This window comes from Siphateles boraxobius, unplaced genomic scaffold (genome assembly GCF_051911475.1).
Source record: "Siphateles boraxobius isolate OS27281-9 unplaced genomic scaffold, OSU_SipBor_1 12, whole genome shotgun sequence".
Classification (NCBI taxonomy): domain Eukaryota; kingdom Metazoa; phylum Chordata; class Actinopteri; order Cypriniformes; family Leuciscidae; genus Siphateles; species Siphateles boraxobius.
In genome coordinates, this window is record NW_027508722.1 from 35,789,233 (window position 1) to 35,816,391 (window position 27,159).

General features: G+C 38.8%; 2 protein-coding genes across 18 annotated transcripts in view; one reads left to right on the forward strand and one right to left on the reverse strand.

The window, feature by feature from the left end:
- The window catches only part of LOC143727503 (uncharacterized), a 54,608-nt gene extending 39,197 nt beyond the window's left edge, over positions 1–15,411 (forward strand). For 10 of the 17 annotated variants that reach the window (XM_077219300.1, XM_077219305.1, XM_077219309.1 and 7 more), the window contains 11 exons: positions 1,402–2,137; positions 2,330–2,446; positions 3,162–6,863; positions 7,857–8,004; positions 8,108–8,213; positions 8,366–8,525; positions 9,302–9,409; positions 9,486–9,572; positions 9,680–9,845; positions 10,418–10,494; positions 14,211–15,411. In XM_077219300.1, coding sequence (XP_077075415.1) covers positions 1,402–2,137; positions 2,330–2,446; positions 3,162–6,863; positions 7,857–8,004; positions 8,108–8,213; positions 8,366–8,525; positions 9,302–9,409; positions 9,486–9,572; positions 9,680–9,845; positions 10,418–10,494; positions 14,211–14,282 — 5,479 coding nt within the window. In that variant the 3' untranslated portion in view covers positions 14,283–15,411. Of the gene's footprint in view, positions 1–1,401; positions 2,138–2,329; positions 2,447–3,161; positions 6,864–7,856; positions 8,005–8,107; positions 8,214–8,365; positions 8,526–9,301; positions 9,410–9,485; positions 9,573–9,679; positions 9,846–10,417; positions 10,495–10,996; positions 11,057–14,210 lie in introns of all 17 variants that reach the window. The other 7 variants (XM_077219301.1, XM_077219310.1, XM_077219311.1 and 4 more) reach the window with 2 other exon arrangements.
- A 9,664-nt stretch (positions 15,412–25,075) lies between these two features.
- Positions 25,076–26,779, reverse strand: kcnj12a (potassium inwardly rectifying channel subfamily J member 12a). The gene has a single exon (XM_077205453.1). The coding sequence runs from the start codon at positions 26,738–26,740 to the stop codon at positions 25,424–25,426; it is 1,317 nt and encodes a 438-aa protein (XP_077061568.1). The 5' UTR covers positions 26,741–26,779; the 3' UTR covers positions 25,076–25,423.
- Positions 26,780–27,159: the final 380 nt, after the last annotated feature.

Genomic DNA, 27,159 nt, shown 5'->3' on the forward strand with positions numbered 1-27,159 from the left:
CATGGCGTCCCCACTGCGTATAGCTACGCAATACGAAGTGACCGTTCGAAAGGGAACTACTCGGTTACTATCGTAACCTCAGTTCCCTGAGAGAGGGAACGAGTATTGCGTAGCCGGCCGCACTATAGTAACTGGTGAAGTTGACCCTTCAGTCGTATAAACCTGCTATAATGGCTAATTCGGGGGTCTATATAGGCTAGGCCACGCCCCCTCGGTGGGCTCTGACGTTGGGCTAGCTCATTGGTCGCACGTCATAGTCGCCCGCGCCATTGGATGTGCAGTTGCTGCAGCACAGCCTATGAGCGTGCCAGACGCTCAGTGTGCTAGCTGTACAGCTGCAAATACGTTTTACATATAGGCTTCAGTAAATCGAGGAAAAGGAGTTTCCCCACTGCGTATAGCTACGCAATATCCGGTCCCTCTCTCAGGGAACTGAGGTTAGTAACCGATAGTAACCGAGTAGTTATGCACACTGAGTGGCAAAAAACTGATTGGCAGCATTGGTTTTCACCGTGAATGCCACGAAGAACACACAAAACATCTAAAATGGGAAAGAGCTTTGAGATTGACTGTACAAACAGATTTGACAAGAAATCTGAGGTACATTTTTACAGACTGTCGAAAGCTACAGAAAAGCAAATCGATCACTGCAAGTCACAAAACATCTGGACTCCAGGCAGCGAAAGTTGGATTTGCAGTTATCATTTTGTGTCAATATGCTGAATTTTGGGGTAAAATCATACCCTATATATCGTATTGTTATATACTCTATTGTATTGACAACTCATCAATTAAATATTTACCATTGTATGTTCTGCATAATTTGATGTTTAAAAAAAAAAACTGAAAAAAAAGTTTTAGGGCTGAACGATATGATGATATATAACATTGATATAAGTGATCACCGGATTTAGACCCACCTATATTGTATTTATATTAAGCATTAACAGGCAAAGTTGCTTTATGTATTTCCCCGGCGTCGAAATCAGGCACATATACTGTAAATGTCAGGAACCACGATTACTGGCTGCATTTCAATATCCATGGATCACTGGATTTTTGGTAAGTTGTAAGGAACACTATATATATAAGTCCAAGCTTTCATTTAAACTATTAAATCCAGTCACACAGCAGCTCTTTTGCCACTCAGTCCGACTGGGGCGTGTTCCGGCGGGAAAGTGACGTCAATGCATAGCCTCTATGCATATGTCCACAATTAGGGAATAATTCTGCGTGTTTTCGGTAACCATTCAGATTGACCCACAATGCCATATGCAACAGTTCTTTGTGAAAAAACAAATATTTAGGGAGTGGCAGTGATGCTTACCTTAGCAAGTACCAATAATAATTCAAATACTCATACTGTATAGTGTATTGATTCAGTATCTTCTCTTGTCACAGTTCCCTTCCAGAAGAGCAAACCAGATCAAATGTGGAACAAAACTTCATCCAACCCCCTCCTAACTCTTTGCAACTCTCGAACAGCTCTGTAGTTGAAGCTAAAAAGTCACATGAGGTCATCACAGACTCTGCGCCTCCTCCCGAGCAAAAGAGTCGAGTCAACAAGCGAGAGGGACGCTCTAAAACATTTGACTGGTCCGAGTTCCGCCCAGGACAAGAAAACGGGAGCGGACAACCCTCAATGAAGAGGGCAGACACTTCAGTCAGTATCTCATCTTCACCCTCCTCCACCTCCTCTACTGCCTCTTCTCCCATCTCTAGCACCTCCTCTCATCAGACGTCGTCCTCCATTACTACCACCAGCCATACTGACAAGTTGCCACAGCGAGATGAAGAAGTGGTGCAGGAATTTATGCACCACCATCAGACCACTCCAACAGCAGGTGCAGTCACTGCGTCAGAGCTCTCGTCAAAGCTCCCCCATAAAGTGCCACAGGAACAAGGAAAAATGGATGTGGACCAACTCAGGGACATGCAGGAGGTTGATGGTCACCGAGCGGCCCGCGGAAACTCTAATGTCCAAGTGGAAATTGAGCAGAGGTGGCAGCAGGTAGAAACAACGCCCCTCAGAGAGGAAAAGCAGGTACCGATCGCTGGCAGCTCCCCTAACACCCCTAATACACCTGTTGGAGAAAGAGTCATTCCACAAGAGATAACTACCGTACTGGAAAAGGAGGTAAGAACCATCAGTAATTATTTCTTGACTCATTTTCCATCATAAAATGATGAGTATGTGCAGGTGCCGACTACTTGTGTGCTTATGCCATCTACTTAGGTTTTTTGATTGCATTCAGATCAGTTCTGAACATTGTGTAATTTCCTCATTCAAATCTGATTGTTTTCGACTGATGTACGCTGATGTTCACAGTTGGGTCAGGCACAAAGGGAGCTAGCCAGACTCCAGCAGCAGAACAGTGTCTTACAAGAGCAACTTCAGGATGCGCGTGGGAGAGAGCAGAACGCCCGTGAAGGATATGTACTACAGGTACCCAAACAGAACTGATCCTAGCCAGAAAAGATACAGAAATCAAAATCTTCTGTAGTTTTTGTGGCTCTTTCTTTTTTGACTTCAATACTAATATAATTTTGGGTGTTAATGAAACTTTCAGCATGAGTGGTACTAACTGATCTGCAATGTCTTTCTTTCCCTGGGCTCTGACTGGGTTTTGGTTGAAACTCTTGTAACCAAACTACAAGTTTTCTGAAGATAACAAATGTGAATATCTGGCAAGCTTTCAGCTGTGCTTTTCTATTTTTTGTTTGTTGTTGTCTCATTTATCTCTTGTCATCCTTTGCATAATTTGCATGGTGTTATCATTGCTCTGTTCTTCATTTTCCTCTAGTTCATCTCTTAAGTTTCCTCTTGTATTTTTTTTTCTGTACAGTGTCATTTATATTATCCACAAAGACACAGTTGCATTTCATAGTTGCATTCTGTAGTTCCACAGCCTCTTTAGATCATTTATTTCCCTTTTAATTGTGTTGTTCACATTTTTCCCTCATTGTTGAGCACCATTTTCTCCATATTTGATGTTATCTTGAAAAAGCACAGTGGAAAGCTTGAGTAAGTATGTAACTTCGGAAATTGAAACATTCTTTGGTTCCCAGCCACAGCCTAGAAGACGTTGAGCATCATGTATGTGGCCATAAAAGAGAAGACTTCCTGTTACTAATTGTACTTTCCTCTTAATCTCTTAAAGAGTGACACAACCACTGCAAAGCCTTCGTCTGATGCAGCGTCTACCCCTGTTCACCGAGCACCATGGCAGCGCCTCAGCAAACTAAACCAGGATCTAAAGTCCGAGCTGGATTCCCAGCGTCGGAAGCAAGATAAGTCCAGCCAACAAGTTGGCAGCTTGAGACGTAGCTACAGCGAAGCTAAAGATATCATAGGACACCATGAGGCCGAGATCGAGGCCTTGGAGGAAAAGCTAACGGCTGCCATGTCGGAGATTGTCGTGAGCGAGCAGGCTGTGGCACGAATGCGTAGCGAGCTGAAAATTGAACGGGTTCGCTGTCAAGAACGTGAGGAAGAATGGGTCCGAAATGAGGTGACGTTGCGGTCACAGCTGCGAGAGAGCGAGGAACGTCTACGTCAAGTTGAAGCCAGTTTGCTAGAGAAGAGCCAGGAGTTGAGGCAGCTCGAACAGCAGCAAGCTTTGCAGAAAGACCAGCACAGAGATGTGCAGAGGTTACAGGAGAGACTCTCTGAGGCCACTGGGCGTCTTATTTCCATTGAGGAAGCTCAGCTTATGAGAGAGGAGCGGGAGAGAAAAGAGCAGCGGAGCCTGGAGGAGAAACATGAGCGGGAGCGACAGGGATTGACCTGGAGGTTGTCAGAATCCGAAGTGAGGAGGAGTGAAGTAGAAGAGCAACTGCAAGAGGCACAAGAACAATTGGAGGCGCTGCTGAGAGGGAGTGGTGGGATGCAAACTATGGGACTCAGGGATGAAGTACATCGTCTTCAGCAGGAGTTGGAGGTGCAGACGGATATGGTGGAAATGTTGCGGGAGAGTGTAAGGAGGCTGGAGGAGGAACGTGACCAGCTTACTTGCCGCTGTCAAGAACTCCTCAATCAGATTTCCGAGGCCGACCGAGAGGTTGGAAAGCAACAGGCATGTTTAACGACGGTGGAAACAGACTTTCACTCCCTTGAGAGCTCGTACGAGCGTGTCTCGGAAGAATTTTCTAGGATAAGTCAAGTGATACGAGAGAAGGAAGAGGAGGTGAAGCAAACAAAGGAAATGTATGAGCAGCTAATCAGACAGAAGGAGCAGGACTTGAGTGAGGCCCTAATAAAGATGGCTGCCTTAGGCAGTAGTCTAGAAGAAACAGAAGTTTGCTTGCAGCAAAAAGAGGAACTTCTTTCTAAAATGGAGCATGACTATCCAGGACTGGTAGAGTCCCGAAGAGCAGAACAGGAGCTGCAGGCAAAACTGGTGGTTGCAGAGGATCGAATTGCTCAGCTGGAGGAACACCTCAATGCCCTGCGACTTGGATATGCAGATCTCAGAATGAGACGTTGCCGCTCCCAGGAAGACATGCTTGAGGGTTTGAAAGGGATGCAACATGATGTTTCCTCATCCTCAAGTCTCTCCCAACTTCCTATTGCAAGAAGTAGCTCAGAGACGGAAATGTCCTTGGTAAGGCGGCAGAGGATACGCTTTTCCACCATCCAGTGCCATTCCTATCAGCGGTCCCAGGGAGCAGACAAATTTCAAATGGAAAACACGTCTTTGGATCTGACACAAGATCTGAGTCTAGACCACGTGCATGACCTGAGCCTGACCCAAGATATCAGTGTAGCCAGTGACCGTTCATTCCAGCAGTGCAGAGATCCAGAGAAGTTCATCTCCATTATACATGCTCTGGAAACCAAACTATTGGCCACAGAGGAGAAGCTCAGACACCTCACTGAAAAGATACGGGACCAGCCTGATCTTTCAGCGATGCAGGAACATCTGAGCACCAGAGCAACCATGGAGGACTGCACGACTAAAACCTGTGATGAATTACCAATGGATGAATCCAGTCAAAAATCCCTCAAGACTTTTGGTGAGCAAGACACTGATGGATATGAGAAGGCATTGGCACTGGTAGAGTCTTGCACAGAAAAAGTCAGAGAAATTCTTAGCAATAAGAAAGAGACCAGTTCAACTGAATCTCTCATTTGTACCCTTGCAGAAGTAGAGAAACTGCTGGTTTGTGCCTCCACATACCTGAGGAAGGGCGGCACATTATATGAGTCGTGCCAGATCTTTGATGCACCAGATGTGCAATCAAGGAAGGAAAGTATAAAACAGTTTGCCAGAACATTATCCTTTGAGGCTGAAGTTCTGGAGAGGATGGGTTTCTCTCTGCAGGACCTGAACTCTGATATTATGTCAGCCCTAAACTCCATTCACAAGGATGCTGAAAACATCAAGAAGGACTGCGATGGCTGTCTCTCATTTGTTTATGCTGATATACTTACAAGAAAACTTATGCTGGAGACCATTTTCTTGGCAGAGGTGGACAAGCTTGAGATGGGTAAACTAGCAAATAGTTCTTTTTCAAAGGATGTCATCAAGAATGCCTGCATTAGTGCCGAGCTTGCCTATTTACTTCAGAATCTAACAATGAATTTTCAGGAAAAATTTGATGAGCTTCAAAAGGACTTGGTCAAAGCAAATGAAACTTTAAAACAAAGAGACATGGCTCTGAAAGATGCTGTTAGTGCGTCAAAGCATGCTCAAATTGAGAGCATGCCCCAAAGCAATACTGATCATCTTGCTGATGTCGCTTCTCCTGAACTTGCTTCCTACATTGAGCAGATTGAGATGGAGGAAGCTCAAAGTTTAGCAGCAGAGATTGTCCGCAGACACTTAGCCATCGGCACACTATCCCATAGCGCAGAATCAGAATCACATCTGCAAACAGGCTGGGAAAATCTCATTGCTGAGCTCAAGAAGCAAGCAAAAGCCCTCCGTAATCTTTCTCAGGAAATTGAGAGGGTCTGCGAGGAAGGGGAAACAAATTCACTTTCCAGACTTGCGAATGCCATCCAAATGAGCTCATGGCGCAGCGACTCCAACTCGGCTTGCATGCGAGAGGCCTTGATGCAGGTGCAGGTCACATATGTTGCTTGCAGGTTGCGAGCAGGTCACACGAGGGAACTTTCTCTTTGCCAGGAGACTAGCCGCAACATGGCAGTGCTCGTCCAAGAACACGCTGAGAGTGTTACAGCCATCCAAAGGCACTACCAGAGCTGCGTAGAGAAAGAGCATCTAAGCTTCACTGACACTATAAGTTCCTTGCAGGAGGAGAATGACATGCTTCGAGGGGAACTATCCTATAAGCTCAGGGAGCTGCAGGAGCAACGGCAGAACTTAAACCAGTTGGAAGAGGAGTTTCACAGGGAGAAAGAGGAGCTGAAGAGCAGGCATGCAGAAGAGATGGGAAGGGCCGGACAGGACCAGATAACAAGAGAGCTTGACTTAATGGAGCGTGCAGCAAACAACCAACACAGGCTGGAGACCCTGCTGCTAGAAATGGAAGATGCTGAGTTGAGGCACAAAGACCACATCCGAAAACTTGAGCAGGATTTTCAGAGTAAGGTCCAGGAACTAGAACACACCAACAGAGAGGAGCTCCACAAGCTACAAGAATGCTACAGCCAGACCATATGCTCATTGGAGGAGAGGAACGAGAAAGTGGAGAACAAAGCTGAGGTCGATGCATGTCCCATGGAGGAAGGAGATGGATCTGATCTGGTAATGTGCAGGGATTCAGAGTCCCAGCTCCGAGTCCAGGAGCTGGAAATGCAGTTGAGCCGCATGAGAGAGGAGCTGGAACAGAAACCACTGGATGGAGATCTGACCAGCCTGAGGGAGAAGTACCAACGAGACTTGGACAGCCTCAAGGTTTAACCTTTCAAATTTAATGTCACACCCATCCACCGCCATGGCACCATGTTTGTAGTTTGTTGCTGTTAATTTGGGTTGCAGTGGTTTTAGCTGATAATCGTTTTGGGAATTTTGCTTATTGCATTTGTTTGTAAAAGTTTTAGAAACATAACACATTTAAAAATTTCAAATCAACACAGTTATGTGTATATATATATATATATATATATATATATATATAATTTATGATTTATGGCCTCTGGGTTTTTGAAAATAACTGCAACCCTGTAGCCTCATAACCATGATGCTTCCTTTTTTCAATGCTGTAGTGCACATTTGCTGCACTGGGAGTTTTGAGCACACACAATGACCATGATTGACACCTATCACAAATTAATCTTTCCTGTGCTCAAAAGTGCTTTTACTGTGTTCAAAACACCTTGTGTTTTTAGTGTTAGCATTGTTGTCTACTGTCTTAGTGTAATTGCATGAATTTGCACTAGTCAATCAATCATGCTGATTTGCTTTCATTCCTATGTGCTACTGTATCTGTGATCTCTCATCACAAGAGCAAATGTTTAAGTGATGAATAAGATGAATCCAGCCATCCCCTTTGATGCCACCCAACCCTGTTTGTAACTTCTGTTTGCTTCTGTAGCCCTGTAGAGAGTAGGGCTGGGTAAAGATTGGTTTTCGGAAGCTTTTCATCTGCATAATTTGTTTATATTGATTCTTAAAATCCCAAGACTGATCATTTAATGTATGCCTTGTCAAATAATGCATTAAAAAATTCTTTAAAGACTCCAAAATTGACCATTAATGTGCCAAATAAACGAAAAGTGGGCTTTGCCGAGTACATTTTATAAACGTTCTATCCACCATCAAGCCACCAAGATGGTGTACCAAGAAAAATGCACCAAGACAATACATACCCAGCCCTAATAGAGAGCCTGCTAGATTGCGTTTGGTGTTTGTTTGTGTTTGTGATCTGATGTTTTTCGTGAAACTCAGGCAACATGCGAGCGTGGATTTGTAGCAATGGAGGAGACGCATCAAAAGGTGATAGAGGACATTCAGAGACATCATCAGCGGGAGATCCGGAAACTTCTAGAGGAGAAAGAAAGACTGTTGGAGGAGGAAACGAATGCCACTATTTCTGGTAATAAAATCACCACTGAATATAAAATACACCAATTTTTCATTGACAATTAATTTACTTCCAGTTTGAGTTGAAGCATCACAGTAGATTGTTTTGTGTGCAGCGATTGAGGCCATGAAAAATGCTCATCGCGAAGAACTGGAGAAAACGCAACGATCGCAGATGAGTAGTGGGAGCGCAGACATCCAGGAGCTGCGCAGACAGTACGAGTAAGACACCAAACATCACTATATCTGCACAAATCACTCTTGTTTTGGTTTACCGTTGTCACTAAGAAGTTTTACATTTATTCATTAATGCTTTTAACCAAGCTGATTTTTGGAAGTTTTGATGTGTGTTTATTTACATTGTGTCCATGTAGAGAGGAGTTGCAGTCTATCCATCGCGAACTGGAGGTTTTGTCGGAGCAATATTCTCAGAAGTGTTTGGAAAACGCACATTTGGCTCAAGCGCTGGAAGCAGAGAGACAGGCGCTGGGGCAGTGCCAGCGAGAGAACCAGAAACTGCATATACACAACCAGGTCAACCAAAACTTTCTGAAAACTTTCTGAAAACAGCCTGATAAAGAGACTTAACTGTCTTAAATAAAAATTATTTATAATTTACAAACCTTAAAAACAATTATTTAAATAAACTTTATAATTTTTTTATATGGCAAGACTAGACAACCCATGCAAATAGGGTACATATTACAATCATAGAAATCACCATACTTTGTATAACGAAATTTTTTTGTATTTCAAGTTGTTATGTTTAAATATGCTAATGAGGCATTATCTAATCTAGAAAAGAGATCTAAACATTGGATGAAGCTGGGTCTCATTTTGTTGACATATTAGTGTCTATAAATGTACATTTTGGATATCTCTATTTATCACTCCTTAAATCATAAAATATCAGCCAAGGAAAAAAATTCACCCTATTTTTAGAAATAAAATGTTGTATAAAATAAGACAAATGATATATGAACAAACCCCTCTGTAAAACCCTTCAGAATATAGAAGTTTTATATAGAATATAGAAGCTCATTTTGACTCAATCTTATTTCTGACTAAAATTCATTTTGAGAAAATGGCCTTCAAAGATATGTATTGTAATTGAAATCTAAAACAAAATAAAGAAAATAAAGTGTGATTTGTGAAAAGTGTAGTTTGGATGTTTTTTTTCCCACTTATCTAAAACATGCTATAAAAGCCAAATAACCTTTGCCTGGCCACATTTTTGCCTGTATTCACTTGCAAAGTCAATAAAGTTCCCTACCATGATATAAACATAAACTTTTGTGTGTATGTTACAGGAACTAAATCATCGTCTGAATGAGGAGATCACCAGAATGCACTCCTGCATCAGTGGAGATAAATTGACTTCCTCTCTGACACAAGGCAAAGACATCTATGAACTGGAGGTACAGCACAAACCTGTCATCTGAATTTATCAATTAATGGTGTCATGCACATGATCTAAACTTTGTTTTTCTGCAGGTTTTGCTGCGAGTGAAGGAGTCAGAGATCCAGTACCTCAAACAGGAAATAAACTCTCTCAAAGACGAGCTGCACACGGCACTTCGAGTAATATGCACACACATGAGTTGTGTTTCTCAGTACATGTGTTTCTCTTTAACAGCTCTCCAAACACATGCTAGCACGTTCTGATGTGTCGTTCATATGTGTTGCAGGATAAGAAGTATGCGTCCGATAAGTACAAGGACATTTACACGGAGCTGAGTATCGTGAAGGCTAAAGCTGACTGTGACATTAACAAGCTGAGGGAGAAACTTTTGGCTGCTACAGAAGCTCTTGGGGAATTAGACGCTGAAGGAAGTGGCGTTACTGCTGGATACGGTGAGACATTTTAAGGATTAGTTAACACAAAAATGCCAACTCTATCATTTACTCAGCTTCATGGCGTTTCAAATCCACATGATTTTGTTTCTTCCGTAGTGCACCAAAGGAAAATTATTTGAAGGACAAAAAAGCATCATAGAAGTACTAGTAATTAACCCATATAGATTTTTCAGTGACTGGTGCTGATATTCATAACTAAAGTTTAATTAATTTAACATTTTCAGTTTAATTATAGCAATTAGTGCATGTATACACTGAACTTAAACAATGATATATTATTTTGTATTATATAATTTTTTTTAAATATATAAAAAAATGTATTATAATAATTTTACACAATTTTTACTTTACTTTTTTACTTAATCAAAATGCACCTAAAATATCTGAAAACAGAAAGGTAGATTTAAATCATGTCGATTTTGTTACTGATACAAATTTCATATTAGATTGTCTCAGATCATTCCCAAACTCCGGCCAAATTATTACAGTAAGAGTGTAAACAAAGACTAATCATTTTCTACTGCGTCTGTGTATATGTATGAGCTGAAGTGTATTTGTGTTTGATACAGATATTATGAAGTCAAAAAGTAACCCAGATTTCCTGAAGAAAGAAAAATCCAGACAGATGCGTGGGGTCAGGTCAAAGGTGAGAGTGTGTGTGTCTGTCTGAGTCATAAAAATTCTTGTCAGGAGGAAAACTCTGAATGTATTGATATTCCTGTACATTTATGTGGAAATTTGTTGTTTGTTTATGAGCTGTCACTCGATTAAGAAAAATTGATATACGTAGACTATACTATACAAAAAGTCAATATATAGTTTATTTTTAGTCATTGATCCACTACAATCCATTTTACATTTGAGATTGTGAATCTGTCAGTGGCAGACACAATTCTGCAATATTTATTTATTTTTTCAGTTTTTTATAGTAAATGTTACATATTTATGGAAGTTTGTTTCCGCTACAGAATAAAAAAATGAAAAATGTAATAGCAAATTTTGATCTCACACTCGTAAAAATAAGCTATACAGAATTTGTTATTCTTATTTTTAAGTGACAGGCCTAGTATTTATGTGTATGAAGTATGAAACCGTGTACACGTGTGTGTGTGTGTGTGTGTCCTCACATGTGTACGTTGCCCTGTCAGGCAGAGAGTGAGGGGTTTGTCGGGGGTAGCTGACCGCTGTGACCCCATCAGGTGCAACAGGTGAAGCATTCATCGCTCTTGTGAGAGTACGGCTATGTTAGCATGGAATATGGAGCATATTGCACAGAATACTGTATCCCACAAAAATGCAAAGCGTCCCACTTTCATAATCCAGTGTGAGGAATTAACCAAAAGAATTACTGCCATGATTTTAACCTCTCTTATTTGACATATTCACATAATATTTAATTAAAGTGTTCCTATTATGCTATTTTAAAGGTTCCTAATTTTCTTTTGCATTCTCCTTCAATAGTTTTACATGCAATCTTTAATTTAGATTTTAATCAATTCTTTTCTCACAGTGTCTGAAACGGTTAAATAAAGGATTCATTCTCTCTAAACTCCTCCTTTCTGAGAGCTGCTCTGTTCTGATTGGTCAAATGGTCCAGTCTGTTATGATTTGGTCGATTACAGCAAGTGTAGGAAACCAAACATCCATTACCATATCTGAATTACAGCTATTCCTCAGCACAGTGAAATTAACAGTAACAATGGCGTCCGTTTTACCGTATCAATTCCAGCGCTAGTCTCGTCCTTTGGAAGTGCATCAAAGTGGATTTGCTTTTGTAGCGCAGAAAACAGTGTCTTGTCGACAACACAAACCAAACTCGTCCCCTCTCTAATATAGCTACAGTGTTTGAGGGCGGGGCAAAGTAGACGTTCACCAGCAGCCAATGAAGACCATAGGCTGGCATTATACAAATTAGTTACAAACCTACATTGGTTCAAGCAGGAAGTAAGACTGGAATTACTGACAACTCGTTTCAGGCAGAATCACTACTTGCTTTTAAGAGACAATAACTTAATTTGTCTTTGAAACTTACATTCACAAACTGCTATATTACACACTACATGAAAGGTGATGTCAGAAGAAGCATAATAGGGGCACTTTAAAATGCAAAATTAGATAATGCGATTCCACTCACATGCAATGTGAAATTAACAATGTGGCATACTACAGTTTTAGCATGGAATAATACCTACTGTTTCATATCATTTTTTTTAAACACTAGGTGGTGTACATTGTATACTGTGCAGTATTTAGTACGCTAGTATTCCATTTTGAACACAGCCTTTGAAGCCTGCATGAGCCCTACACCTTCCCCACAGTTTGAAACTCAGCTGCAACTTAACCTGGTCTGGCAGGTCGACACATAATCAGCATACATCACATTTTTCTGAATGTTATGTGTTCTTACTGTTTTTATGTGGAGTTTTCTTGCTGTGTGTGTGTGTGTGTGTGTGTGTGTGTGTGTGTGTGTGTGTGTGTGTGTGTGTGTGTGTGTGTGTGTGTGTGTGTGTGTGTGTGTGTGTGTGTGTGTGTGTGTGTGTGTGTGTGTGTGTGTGTGTGTGTGTGTGTGTTTTGCGTTTTGTGGTGTTTAAGTAGACTTTATCCCTATTTGGATGGTAATTGTTTGTAAATGCATATTTGCATGACTCCCTTGACTTAAGTTTAAGTTGTTCATGTTCATTTTCGCTCTTATGTGCTCCTCATGTGCACTACAAAGTCAGCTGTGGCTCTGATGATAATGGCCTGTTACTTATGAACTCAAATGTGTTGATTCACATGAGAATTATTTCACACTTATGATAGATAGTTTGAGAAAAACACTGACATTTGTAAGTCTGACTATGGGCATTAAATCATTGACTGTCTCCTAAAAATGCTGAAGTACCACATGTGTAAAACAATTACCGTCTTAATAGACTTTTGTGTGTGTTATTTTCATTTTTCTTGTATGTTTCTGTGTGATAAGCACTGAATATATTAAACAACTTAAAAGGGACATTTAAGGAAATGTTTTTTACCTCAAACCCTGTTCTTTACCTTTCTTGGGAAACATGAATTTGTTTTATATCTATTTTTGTGTACTTTTGGGGTAAATTGTCACCAAATAACATCTCAAATTCCTGCCAAAAAATTCTTCATTACTTGATGACACGAGTAAATGAAGTGTCATGTGTCTCGTTTAGTTCTTGAAGGCAATGAGAGCGATCTAATAGTGTAATAATAAAGAAACCGGACACCCGTGTGTGTTCAGATAGTACAGAGTGTTCATGTGAACGTCTTTTGCAGGTGTCGTGTTGCACAATGAAGCAGCCACAGTCTCAGACCGTGAATGACAGATGTGAAAACAAAGAAATGGATCTAAAACCATTTAGAGGACAACAAGTGAATATAGAAAACAGGCTTTGGTTTAAAACCCCCTGAATGTCCCTTTAAGCCAAGGAATGTGCATGTTCCCACAGTGGACTGTTGTGAACAACATACAAGTCAAGTTTAGAAATGAGTCAAAGTTCAGTCTGAAGTATTCTATTCAACTGCCATGTCTGAAAAATATGACCAAGGGAAGTCATAAAAGTTGATTTGTAATTGGTTTGTTTTAAGTGGTTTAGACAAACAGTGTTTTTAAGATACAAAGAGCAAACATGAGTAAATGCAATATAACATCTATTTACGTAATCATATATTGATTTATCATTGATCATTTAACATTAAAAATGCAAATAAACAAGCCAACATATAAATAATGAAATAAATGACCGAATTATACTGCAGAGAATAGGATTTAGTTGTAAATTATCTTTGTCATTGAATTTAACATTTTTTGAAACTATTGATTTTTAGTTTTAATAATTTATTGCATTTTTTATTTTTATTTTTTAGTTTTATCCAGTCTATTAAATACAGCCGACAATATAATTTAACTGCATTTTATGTTGGCCATTGAAATTTATTTAATGAATGAATTTATTAAATACATTTTTATTAATTTTTTATTGAATTTTATTTTTAATAATTAGATTTTAATTTTAATTATTTTTTTCCCAGTTTTATTCAGGCTATTAAAAACAGCAGAGAATAAAATTTAATTGAACACTTTATTGGTAATTGTTTGGTAAACATGGTTAATTTCAACCAGCCTTTTGAAAAAATATTTTTCCATATCTACCATAACCGCCTTAGCTGGCAATGATATCAAAGTTGAGTTTTTCCTCATTAAAGTGTAATTTATGTGCGGTTAAAGATCACATGATTGAAATTAAACATGCTTTCTCTTATGTTCGCAGACTGAAGTCTTATTAAGGACTGTTTTTATTTATTTATTCCCAAGTATGAAAAATATCAAATTTCTCTTTCTCTCTTTCACAGAGTTTGAAGGAGGGATTGACCGTACAGGAGAGGATGAAGCTCTTCGAAACTAAAGACTCCAGAAAGATATAACACGTTCTTTCTTTCACTCTCTTGTTCCTCTTTGTATTCTCACTCTCTTTTTGTCTTCATTGAGATCTTGTTGGTAGATGAAGCAGGGTGAAGAACTGTATCTTTCTGATTGTGTTTTAATATTGTTCGTGTGAATTAAGGGAATTACGTTTCAATATTGACACATCATTTTGCCAACCTTCAGCTCTGATGAACCTCATATTTTTACCCTTTTTTGGTCTCTATAAGTCCTGAAGCTGTTCTTCATCATCACAGTATATATGAACACACTCAGTATTGAACTAGAACTCTAGACGTGTGTGTCTTCCTCATCTGAATGGAGAACTGGCTGCCTTTGTGTCTCTTCGGGCTGCTGGAGACATTTTTATGAATATTCTGAGAGAAGAAGAATTATTGACACAGAGAGAGATGTTATTTTGCCAATGATATTGTAAATAAGTTGTGCGCGTGTACGTGGTAACTCTTTTTCAGACTTTCTAGTACTGTAACCTTAGGATAAAATGACGTGGTAACGTGAGTGCGAGTGTTTTGTAGAGTGTTTTTGATCGTCAGAGAGATTGTGCTTCAGTCATTTACTTGAGGAGAATCTAATTGCTGTTTTAATTGCTTTTGTGTTGCTTTTGGTTTATATGAACGTGCAAAATATAGAGCAACCAAACGTAATATCTGCTGTGGGTGTTGCGGCGTAAAGCGCTCGTTCGGCTACTGATAGTGAGCTTAATTCATCCTGTAATTCCATCCGAACACGGGACATTTTAATGGTTTCGTTGTGTTGTTTCAGATGTTTAATACTGGCTTTTGCATGAATATGAAGCACTTTGAGTCATTGATTTTTTTGTGTTCTTGGTTTTGAAACATGTAATTCCATATTCCTTCTGCTCTAGAAGTCAGAAAGTATTGAACACACAACAAAGAAAACTCACTGTATAATATTCAATATTTGCTATGTAAATATTTGGTTTTAGAGAAGATTTCTTTATCCTGTTCTCTCAGTCTGCATAGAGAAAAAAAATCTTTATATCTATCTATACATGGTATGTCTACAACTAATTGCATATGTGTATGAATATTTTTATTTTGGCGTGTGTGAATGTGATGCATCTGTAATAAAATGTTTTTGAATCAGAAATACACTGTTAAAGTCCCTATGAAATCAAAATTGGATTTTTCTTTTTTGCTTTTAGTATGAATATGCTAGCCTTACTGTTATCTATAAGCTAGTGCTCCAAAAAATGACAAATTTCACATGTAACGTTGAAACGTTTAGAGATTAAGAGGAAACTGCGGCTTTACTGAGCTCAATATACTCGATATACAGGTGCTGGTCATATAATTAGAATATCATCAAAAAGTTGATTTCAGTAATTCCATTCAAAAAGTGAAATTTGGATATATTCATTCATTACACACAGACTGATATATTTCAAGTGTTCATTCCTTTTACTTTTGATGATTATAACTGACAACTAATGAAAACCCCAAAATCAGTATCTCAGAAAATTAGAATATTGTGAAAAGGTTCAACATTGAAGACACCCGGTGCCACACTCTAATCAGCTAATTAACTCAAAACACCTGCAAAGGCCTTTAAATGGTCTCTCAGGCTAGTTCTGTAGGCTACACAATCATGGGAAAGACTGCTGACTTGACAGCTGTCCAAAAGACGACCATTGACATCTTGCACAAGGAGGGCAAGACACAAAAGGTCATTGCTAAAGAGGCTGGCTGTTCACAGAGCTCTGTGTCCAAGCACATTAATAGAGAGGCGAAGGGAAGGAAAAGATGTGGTAGAAAAAAGTGTTCAAGCAATAGGGATAACCGCACCCTGGAGAGGATTGTGAAACAAAACCCATTCAAAAATGTGGGGGAGATTCACAAAGAGTGGATTGAAGCGGGAGTCGCTGTTTTAAGAACCATCACGCACAGACGTATGCAAGACATGGGTTTCAGCTGTTGCATTCCTTGTGTCAAGCCACTCTTAAACAAGACACAGCGTCTAAAGACAAAAAAGACTGGACTGCTGCTGAGTGGTCCAAAGTTATGTTCTCTGATGAAAGTAAATTTTACATTGCCTTTGGAAATCAAGGTCCCAGAGTCTGGAGGAAGAGAGGAGAGGCAGTGTCCAGTGTAAAGTTTCCACAGTCAGTGATGGTTTGGGGTGCCATGTCATCTGCTGGTGTTGGTCCACTGTGTTTTCTGAGGTCCAAGGTCAAAGCAGTCGTCTACCAGGAAGTTTTAAAGCACTTCATACTTCCTGCGGCTGACCAACTTTATGGAGATGCAGATTTCATTTTCCAACAGGACTTGGCATCTGCTCACAGTGCCAAAGCTACCAGTACCTGGTTTAAGGACCATGGTCTCCCTGTTCTTAATTGGCCAGCAAACTCGCCTGACCTTAACCCTATAGAAAATCTATGGGGTATTGTGAAGAGGAAGATGCGATACGCCAGACCCAACATTGCAGAAGAGCTGAAGGCCACTATCAGAGCAACCTGGGCTCTCATAACACCTGAGCAGTGCCACAGACTGATCGACTCCATGCCACGCCGCATTGCTGCAGTAATTCAGGCAAAAGGAGCCCCAACTAAGTATTGAGTGCTGTACATGCTCATACTTTTCATGTTCAAACTTTTCAGTTGGCCAACATTTCTAAAAATTCTTTTTTTGTATTGGTCTTAAGTAATATTCTAATTTTCAGAGATACTGAATTTAGGATTTTCCTTAGTTGTCAGTTTTAATCATCACAATTAAATGAAATAAACATTTGCAATAGATCAGTTTGTGTGTAATGAATGAATATAATATCCAAATTTAACTTTTTGAATGGATTTACTGAAATAAATCAACGTTTTGATGAGCACCTGTAAACCAAAAAAGAAATGCTATTGACTATTTACAAATAGAGGAGGAGCTGATCAATATGTCCCATCTTGTCTTCCTGTTTCAGTGGAAGTTATGTCAACACAGTGAATAATGCTGTGCTTCAAGGCACTTCAGTGGGCCTTTAAAAAAAACGACGTGTCCGCCATATTGGAACGGTTAACACGACGATGTTCATCACTGACACACACTAACAAAATCAATTGTAATCGAAAATGTCACTGCATTGTGCAGCATATGGCTGTAAAAACCTGGACACAGACACCAATGAGGCATCAAAGTATATATATATATATATATATATCTATGTTGTGATTGTGAACTACTACATGAAGGTTTGTTCGATGCAGTCGATATTTTGTAGAAAGCTCACACAGACACATACAGTATGTGTCGTTTATTTCAGCCGTGTGCTATGAGTTGAACACATGATCTGGTGAAACTGATGAGCAGCACACGACTACCGGAACACTATGAAGAAGTCTAGCAGCTAATCTAGTAATCTGATGCTCCACCACTGTCATTCAGTCACTATTTTTGTTTGCAGCAGTTTTGCAAATGATTACATTGAAGCTTTAACATTTGAAGTAGAATTGGTAATACCTGAAATGGTATTTAGATGTATGACGTATACAATAACAATAATCTTTTTATTTACGATTAAAAAAAACATTTAGCAAGATGCGTTGCGTTTGAGAAGTAATGCTAGTACTGGCCAGCAGGGGGAGTCACGGATCAGCTTTACTTAGTCTTTATCATGCTTTTGTTCTTTTTTTCAAGGGCACCAGTGAGCAAGATAAGACACAACCAGTGAACCGGTGTCAGGTGGAATTATGATAAATACTAGGGCCATTTCTTAATTAGTCTATTTCTTAATAGATTTTATTTGTTATATTAGTTTATTATTATTGTTAAAAAATTAGTGATTTTGTTGTGTTTTATTGTAATTTTTAATTATTATTATTTTAAATATCTTTTAATAATATTTTTATATTAAGTTATTTAGTACTTTAAACAAAAATTAAAAATATTGCCTAATTTAAAAAAAGAAAAAGAAAAACTTTTTATGGTTTTAGTTTCAGGCTTCAGGCTTTAATTTACCTGAATTGGCCTTGTAGAGTTTGGTTAGTTTGCAAGGGCTTTGAGTTCAAATTTTTAAACAAACCTAGCAACTGCCTTTGACAACCAGTGGTAATTATGTAGTTTTGTTGAATGAAAGCAGTATTTTTGACATTTTGATAATGACATCTTTTGTGAACACAAAATGCTTGATTTCTGCCACAAAATGCCACAGCATTTTAATAATAAATGCATTTTAATGACAGTGTCAATAGAGGATGACCATTTTTATTTTTGGCTGAACTATTCCTTTATGTTTTGTATTTCAGATATAAAAATCAGTTAAAACGTCGTGTTGATTTAAAGGTTAAAGATAATTTGTTTCCCACTGTAAAACACGGTTGATTATATCTGCAACACGAAAGGAAACTTTATTTTCATGCAGTGATCTTTCACAACCCTGTATTCCCTGTATGAGCAAAAAAGATTGTCAGGAGAGAAAGTCTAGAAATCCCTGATCAGATTTGATTTGATGTAGTTTATTTCGTAGGCGTTTATTGAGTGTTCGTGAATAATGAATCCAACAGCTGAGGATTCAAAGCTCAACTACAAACATGCTTCCTTCTTTTGACACTCTATGATCAGTTATGTAAGTGCATATGTGGGTTTGGTGTGTGAAATCTCCATCATACATGTCTGTCACTCATCTCAACACATGCTGCCATTCAAACCACACACCATTCACTTTTTATGAAGTTAAGCATATATGTGTGTGTGTGTGTGTATGTAAGATATTCTCCAAGAACCTCTCTGAGCGTCAACAGAGTTCTGCATGAGTCATTAATATTAAAGGCTTTGTGTGTGTGTGTGTGTGTGTGTGTGTGTGTGTGTGTGTGTGTGTGTGTGTGTGTGTGTGTGTGTGTGTGTGTGTGTGTGTGTGTGTGTGTGTGTGTGTGTGTGTGTGTGTGTGTGTGTGCGTGTGCGTGTGTGTGTGTGAGATCTGTCCTCTGGACTTTGAGACTTTTTGGGAGAGTCCAAACTTTTGATTGCATGTTAAATGACAAACCCAATACATTGAATTACATTATAATGTCTCATTTGCATATTTAAACCTAACTTTTCAGAATTCTGTAATGCAAAACAACTCTGTGATTTAATCAACAGTGACATTTATTAGTTGACATTTTTGCCCTATTCACCCGTATGGTGTTTTGCCTTAACTGCAGATCATTATAAGAACTGTTACAAATAAATAATAACAAATTAATACTTTGTTGCAGGGTAATCTTTATTGCTAGCTGTAATAATGATCTAATCAGGGAAGATTCTTAATGCTGAGCTTCCGTTGCTTCCTTCACCCTATACTTTCCTGTTCTTGAATTATTATTAAGACGATGCAGGACACCTGGAACCACAACGCTGTGTTACGTTTCCATGGAAACAGAAACCTCAGAGACGGAGCGAGAGCATCCTGCTGGACGAGCTGTAGATGCATGTATTAATAAATGCATGCAAATGATTAGTTGAAGCCATTACCTGTAGGCTACATCTGTTTCTCAGGTTGATTTGGGGCTTCAGACTCGCTGGTTTTCTGTGTTAATGTCGTGTTCGATTAAGTTCTGCAGGGTAATTTAGATATATTATCATCACCTATTAAACATCTCTCTGGAATACCTGCGTCTTCATTATTCAAAATATTTTTAAACGTCCAACTGCATCTTAAACTGTATCTGTAAACAGTCAAACTTCCCTTTAAAAGGCATTTTAAACATTTAAACAAGCTTTATCAAGCCAGCATTTACAGTATGAATTTGAGCTCACTTTAACTCACACGGCAACTCCTGACCGTGTTTCCGTAACAAAAGTGAATTTAAAAGACATTCTCAATACAGTTCTGAATGGCTGACAGTAAAAATGCTACAGTGAAAACCTGTTATTTGGTTAACAATTAGTTCCCTTACTATTTACAGAGAAATACTACTACAACCTTGCATTTCATGTAATTTTACAGTAAAGTACTGTTAAATGTAAAAAAAATTGGAAGTAAAAAAAAAAAACGAATCATAATTTACAGTAAAAAGCCATAAACTGGCATTCCCAGAATTCCCTGTGAAACTCGCGTTTGATGGTTTTAAATTAAACCATTATGTTTCTTCTTAATTTTTTGGTATCAGTTATGTACATTAGGGTTTATGTTAGTTTTTTGTAATATGGTATATTAATATTTCAGTTAATAAAATGATTTTTTTTTTTCAGAAAACTGCCATTTTTTACTATAGATTTCAAATTTTTTTTCTAGTGTGGTTGAAAGACTGATGACTTTAGAGAAGTGAAAAAGTTTGTACACCCCATAAATGTTTGCATGTTTTGATCTTCATAAGCGACATTGTATGTGATTCAATTTGACAAAGAACCAGTCAGATGAGTCTCTAAAGATTTTGTTTCCAGTACAACACAAATTAAAATGGCGTTTTGTCTTCTAGCTTCAGTAGCAGGTGTCGTTCTCTCTGGCAGAAATCACGGCTCGTAGGCGTTTCTTGTCATTGTCTTTCAGTCTCCTAAATTGTCTGTTTTTAACAGTTTTGCCCATTTCTCCCAAAATTCAACTCCCCACAGCATTTCTATATGATTCAGATCTCTGCTTTAACTTGGCAGTTTTATAACCCTCATAATTTCTTTAAATAATTTTGTTTTGTGGTCTGTTGTAAGATCCATATATTTGAATGTGTTCACAGGTGTATCATCTCATATAAAAGGCTTTGGAATAATAATGAAACGGCAGAAGAAGAGAGTGATCAAGTATTCATTTTTTACATTTTTGTCTTTCAGGTTTTTTGTTTTGTTTTTTTACAAAAAAGTTGTACAGTACAGCTCAAAAATAATAAAAGTTATTATAACTCTGTGCTTTCTCAATGAATACATTGCTTCACTTCACTTCAAACTGGTAAAATCGAAATGTTTTTGTCCTGATAAATTTTGGTTGATACATCACATATTGCTTTAATCTTTTCATTATTGCTGCATGAATGTACCCTTCATACTAACATACAGTGGCATAACACACACACACACACACATATGCAGCAGCATTCAATCTGAGCCACAGTTTCTAATTATGAGTGATTATTTTGTCTCTTTCTCTTTAAAGCAATATTCCTGGTCAAATACAGCTAAAGCTCATCTCAAACATCCGTGACATGTTGTCGATCACTTCAGACAATCATTTTGTCCATTTGTAGATGAAAACAAGCAAATATTGTGTTTGCCCTTAAGGCACGTCTATGGGGCAATACATGTTTAAAAACAGAAACTCGCAGCATATGATTTTTAAACTTATGTTAAAGCGACTATATGTTTTATGTTAGCTCTAAAGTTCCCTAAATCTTCGTTTTGAGGTGGAACTAACTAAGGCGGATGAACATCTTCTGCACTGTAACGCCTGTAGGTGGCGTTTTCTCCAGGTAAAAAGTCTCTTTCTGGTATATTTGTTGCGCTAGAGTTGCTGTTTACTGGCTTCACGTGGTCATGCCAGGAATTAAGAGATTGGATTTAACTGTACACATCAAGGTAATTAAGTAGGTTTTTTTAATAAATAATTCACTGTCAACACGTAGGCTACAAAACCTAAGCATCCTTGCTGTCTGTATTCTAAGCAATGAGTTTGGCTCGATATAATAATAATAATTCAAATAGCATTTTTTATATGAAGCACACGGCTAACATGCATCACACTGGAGGATTACGAAATACCAAAAACGTGATTAGCATAAAATATACCACAAATATTGGATAAAATATTTTTTAATCAGATGATTTTTACTTTAGTTTTGGTAAGTGAAATATATTTATATCAACATTTTCCTTATCCGCCATCTTGAGTGGATTTTTTACTGAACTTGTCCCTGCGATATCTGCTGGTCAAAACGGTGCAAATTGCAACGAATCCTCTGCTCAAACATGCAGAGACACCTTTTACGAACCAATTGTAAATAAGTTCTATTAAATTAAATTACATAGATCTAAATCATCATACATAGTGTCTAATAGCCTATTGTGTTCCATGGAGAGCACCTGCATGCGATGTCTTGAAAAGCTGCCTATATGGAGACAGCTAATTAGTTTTTTGAAACAAAGACACTGGCTGTTTTAAAGGAATAGTTTAACCAAAAAGGAAAATTATATCCAGGCTCTTACCAGCTTTGTAATGGCATTGAATTTTGCCCTAGTTTTTTAAGCTCCAAAAATCGAATCCATCCATCATAAATGTAATCCATAGGGCTCCAGTGGGTTTATAATAAAAACATTCATAACTTTATAAACTATAATCACTGGCTTCAGGCAACGGCTGTAAGCACGTTCATGATTGGAAGGGTGACCTCTGACCCAGCGTTGATTATAGTTTAGAAAGTTTAAAATATGGATATTTTTCTTACAAAAAACCCCATTGGAGTCGTATGGATTACTTTTATGATGGATGGATGCTCTTTTTTTTGCTCTTCTAAAACTTGGTAACTATTCAATGTCATTACAAAGCTTGGAAGAGCCAGGATATTACTCAGATTGTGTTTGGCTGAAAGAAGAAAGACATATACACCTAGGATGGCTTGAGGGCGAGTAAATTGTGGGATCATTTATTTTTATTTTTGGGTGAATTATTCCTTTAATGCCTTGCCCCCATAGACTTCCTTTGTGCATTGAACATGATTTTTGTTTGCTTTTACATGAAATGCTGATGAAGTTGTGTAATTTCTGTAATAATTGACAGCTTTATTTAACCTGGAACATCCCTTTAAATGAACTGCTAAAATGCATCGAGATGTTGTGAGGTTTTTGTCACAATAATAGAAAAAAGAAGATGATGAAATGCAGATTGTACTCAACACTCAGTCCGACCGTGTGCATAGATCAGTGAACACTATCATACTCAATCTTATATTTCAAGTTAGTTCGGCATGTAGTTTCTTTTTTAAATATTAATAGAAATGCAGTAAATGTTGGCATTCTTGAATCCCATTCTGTTTATGAAAAATTCGGCAGGAAGTTGAAATATATTAAGACAGGTAAATGTATTAAAATAGGACATGAAGGGAAGTTTCTGGATTCACACAGAGTTTTCTATCAGGCGTTTCTGTCAGAGCCTCAGGGACAAAAAATAAGTATCTAAACCTTTCAAATAAGATGATTATCCCCGTGAGTTCTCTGAAGATCTGCCGCTATATTAGGTTACATGGTGCAAACTGATAATGTCTACATTATATATCTCTCTACCTAAATATATATCTCTATTTTGCTGTAAATATATCTAACAAATATGCAGGAGCATGCTGTAGTTTTAGGAGTGTTTGCCATTTAACCTTCTCCTTGTGCGTCTCACATGAGGCATTGTGCTCAGCTGCACAAAACACACACACTCACACACACACACACACACACACACACACACACACACACACACACACACACACACACACACACACACACACACACACACACACACACACACACACACACACACACACACACACACACTCAGGTGCTCACATTGTTCACATGGTCTGTCTAGGTAGTGCAGTTGTAAAGGGGAATTTATCATGTCTCACTGATCAGTGTGTGTGTAGATCTCCAGGGATAGTGTGCCCCGGCATTGCTTGTCATTTGTGCTTGGATTGAATGCAAAAATAAATTGACTAATAACTTTCTTCCTTTTCTTTGTAAATGTAACATTGTCTTTTTTTTCTCTTGCCAGAAATTAATATCGCACACAAAACCATGAATCTATGCAGAAATATTTACAAATTAAAGGAATAGCACACCAAAAATAATGTTCATTATTTTGTCATTGTTTACTCACCCTCATGTGAGTTTCAAATGTGTATGCTGTTTTTTTGTTTTGGGGAACACAAAAGAAGATTTTTTTTTTTTAAATAAAATGCTTTTCTACATAATGACAGTTTATAGTAGGGTTGCAAAATTAAAAGTTGGAAAATTCTATTGGAATGAAAAAGAATATGGAATTAATTATACATTTGAAAATTTAAAATTGTAATTTAACTTAAATACTTAGTTGAAAAAAGGGGAGGATGTGCTTTCGTTTCACATTTTGAATGGGATTTTTTTTTGGCGGGTGGGGGGGGGGGTCATAGGAATTATGTTTATTTTATTCAACATTCATGTTTATTTGTTGTTTAATGAAATAATCAATTAAAGTTCTACTCACAAATAAATCAAAAATGTTTTAAAATGTGTATTAGTTTGCATTTATGTCTGCTTATGACCATGTTTACATTTATGTTTGTATATGATACAGTTTGAATAAATTACCCCAAATTTCCCTATTAATTCCCAATAAATTTCCAACTTGGAATATTTCCAAAATTCCCCAGCTTAAATGCCCATGGAAAGTTTCTGGAAATTTAAAGGAAATTTTCTGTCACTTTGCAACTCTAGTTCATTGTGTGACCATGGCTTTTACAATTCCATACGACTGTATTCAGTCCTCTGAAGCCAAATTATAGATTTCTGGAAAAAAAAAGCTTTTCAACCGAATATGGTGCAGAGTGGATATAAGTATTTATAAAATATATCGAAACGCATAATAAGAAAATAGGCTGAATTACAACTTATAATAAATATATTAAAAACATATACTTCAAATAATTTTTAATGTCATATTTAAGAATAATTAAGAATTTGATATATCATTTTAATATCATTGTATATATTAAGTATATATATTTTTTGTCATTATATCTTTTCGAAATATTTCCTTTTATATTCCACGGAAGACAGTCATACAGTTTTGGAACTACATGAGAGTGAGTAAATCATTTTTCAGAATTTTCCTTTCCTCGGTGAACTATCCGTTTAAGAATCAAGAGTTTAACAGCTAAACTAGTATCATGAAACAAAACGAGGAAAAGATTCAAGTTTTCCGTGCAGGATAAAAAGATTCCTACTGCCTCTCTCTTCTCTCTCTCTCTCTCTCTCTCTCTCTCTCTCTCTCTCTCTCTCTCTCTCTCTCTTCGAATCGGCATCTCCGCTACACGCCGCTCCAGCTTTTACACGTTCACCTGTTTGTTCATTGCTCATTCACTCGCTCACTCTCTCCGTATGGCACTTTGCATTGTTCTGCATTTTAGAAGCTCCAGTTTCTCCATGAACGAAACACGAAATTCGAGTATCAAAAAGGTGATAGTAAAGGTTCATATCTCTGACTCCCTTCGGTATGACCTTTGCTCCGCGCTGCGAGGGTTCTGCAGTCGTTCAAAATCATGCCGAGGCGTTCTCTCTGGGCTGAGGCTCCTCGCTCGCTCTGGCTTTATCCTTTCCTGACTGTCGTCGTCCTCCTCTTCGTGGCTCAGGATCGCCAGCTCGTTCTCGTAGCAGAAGGAGTTGGCGCTGGGCACCACCAGGTACTTGTTTTCCATCATGTCCTTGGCACTGCAGCGAGGGGTGGACGGCACCTCGTAGGTCTTGTGGAAGTGTGAATAATCAACCTTGTATTGGTTCTTTTCCTCAAACAGCACCGGCTCGAATCGATGCCCCCAGAGGATCTCGCTGGCCAAGTAGGAGCTTCTCGCCTGTGCCGTCATTGCCGTCGCCTCCACCATTCCCTCCAAGATGACCACGATCTCAAAATCCGCCGTTTCGAGATCCTGCTTAGCGACGCCGAACAGAGGACTCTCCTGGTCGATTTGATGCAGGATTGTGATTGGCGAGACTAGGAAGATGCGGTCCAGCCCTTTGTCGAAACCGACATTGATGTCCAGCTGGTCGAGTGGGATGTACTCGCCTTCGACCGTAACCCGCGGTTTGATGAGCTGTGCTCGGACGTGCGCCTCGACGATGTGACTCTTTCGCAAGTTCCCGACCCGCCACATCAAGCACAGTTTCCCGTCACGCATGGCGATGATGGCGTTTTGCGAGAACAATAGAGTCTGCGCTCGCTTCTTAGGACGTGCCATTTTGGCCATGATTGCTCCGATCATGAAGCAGTCGATGATGCTGCCCACGATGGACTGGAAGACCACGAGAAACACGGCGAGAGGACATTCTTCCGTCACGCAGCGGAACCCATAACCGATGGTTGTTTGCGTCTCGATTGAGAACAGGAACGCCGCGATGAAACCGTTCACCTGCAGAACGCACGGCGTGAAGTTGTCGTCGCCCGCCGGGTTGTCCAGATCACCGTGGAGAAGCGCGAGAACCCAAAACGCCAAGCCGAACGCCAACCAGGAAATCACGAAGACTAGCGTGAAAACGATCACTAGGTAGCGCCAGCGGATGTCGACGCATGTGGTGAATATGTCCGCCATGTATCGCTGGGACTTCTCATCCATGTTGGTGAACTGCACATTGCACTGTCCATTCTTCTTCACGAAGCGGTTGCGGCTTTTCCGTCGGGTGTGGATTTTGCCGTTGCCGTATCCATTCATCCCTCCGCCATGCATGGTGGTTAAACGCAGAGCATCCTCCTCCGTCGACACGATACTGTAGCGACCGATCCGACCCACGCTCATTCTCTTTAGCGCTCCACCTTCCAATTTTTCCAATCTGGTGTTCCCTCTCTTTTGGAGCGGTTTAGTAGTAGTACAAGTCCAGGGTGGTGGGTGGTTTAGTTGTAGTGATGTTGGGCCAAATCCAATCAACAGTAGAAGCACTTCGGTTTCCTCAGACCCTTGGGAAAAATAAACAGATCATCATCAGTTCATAAAACTGTAAATGAGAGTAACTCTGCATATAAAACATTCTTATATCAAAGTAATTGTTTTCAGCAGATGTTTTTATGCAAAGCAATTTGCAGTATTTATTATTATAAAAAATACATTGTTTATAATTAGTAAAGAAAATCTACGTTTTATGTTTTTTAATTGAACTAAACTGTTTTATTTTGCTTACTTCCTCTGTTTCATGAGTTTGTTGCAGGTCCTTCTGCTTT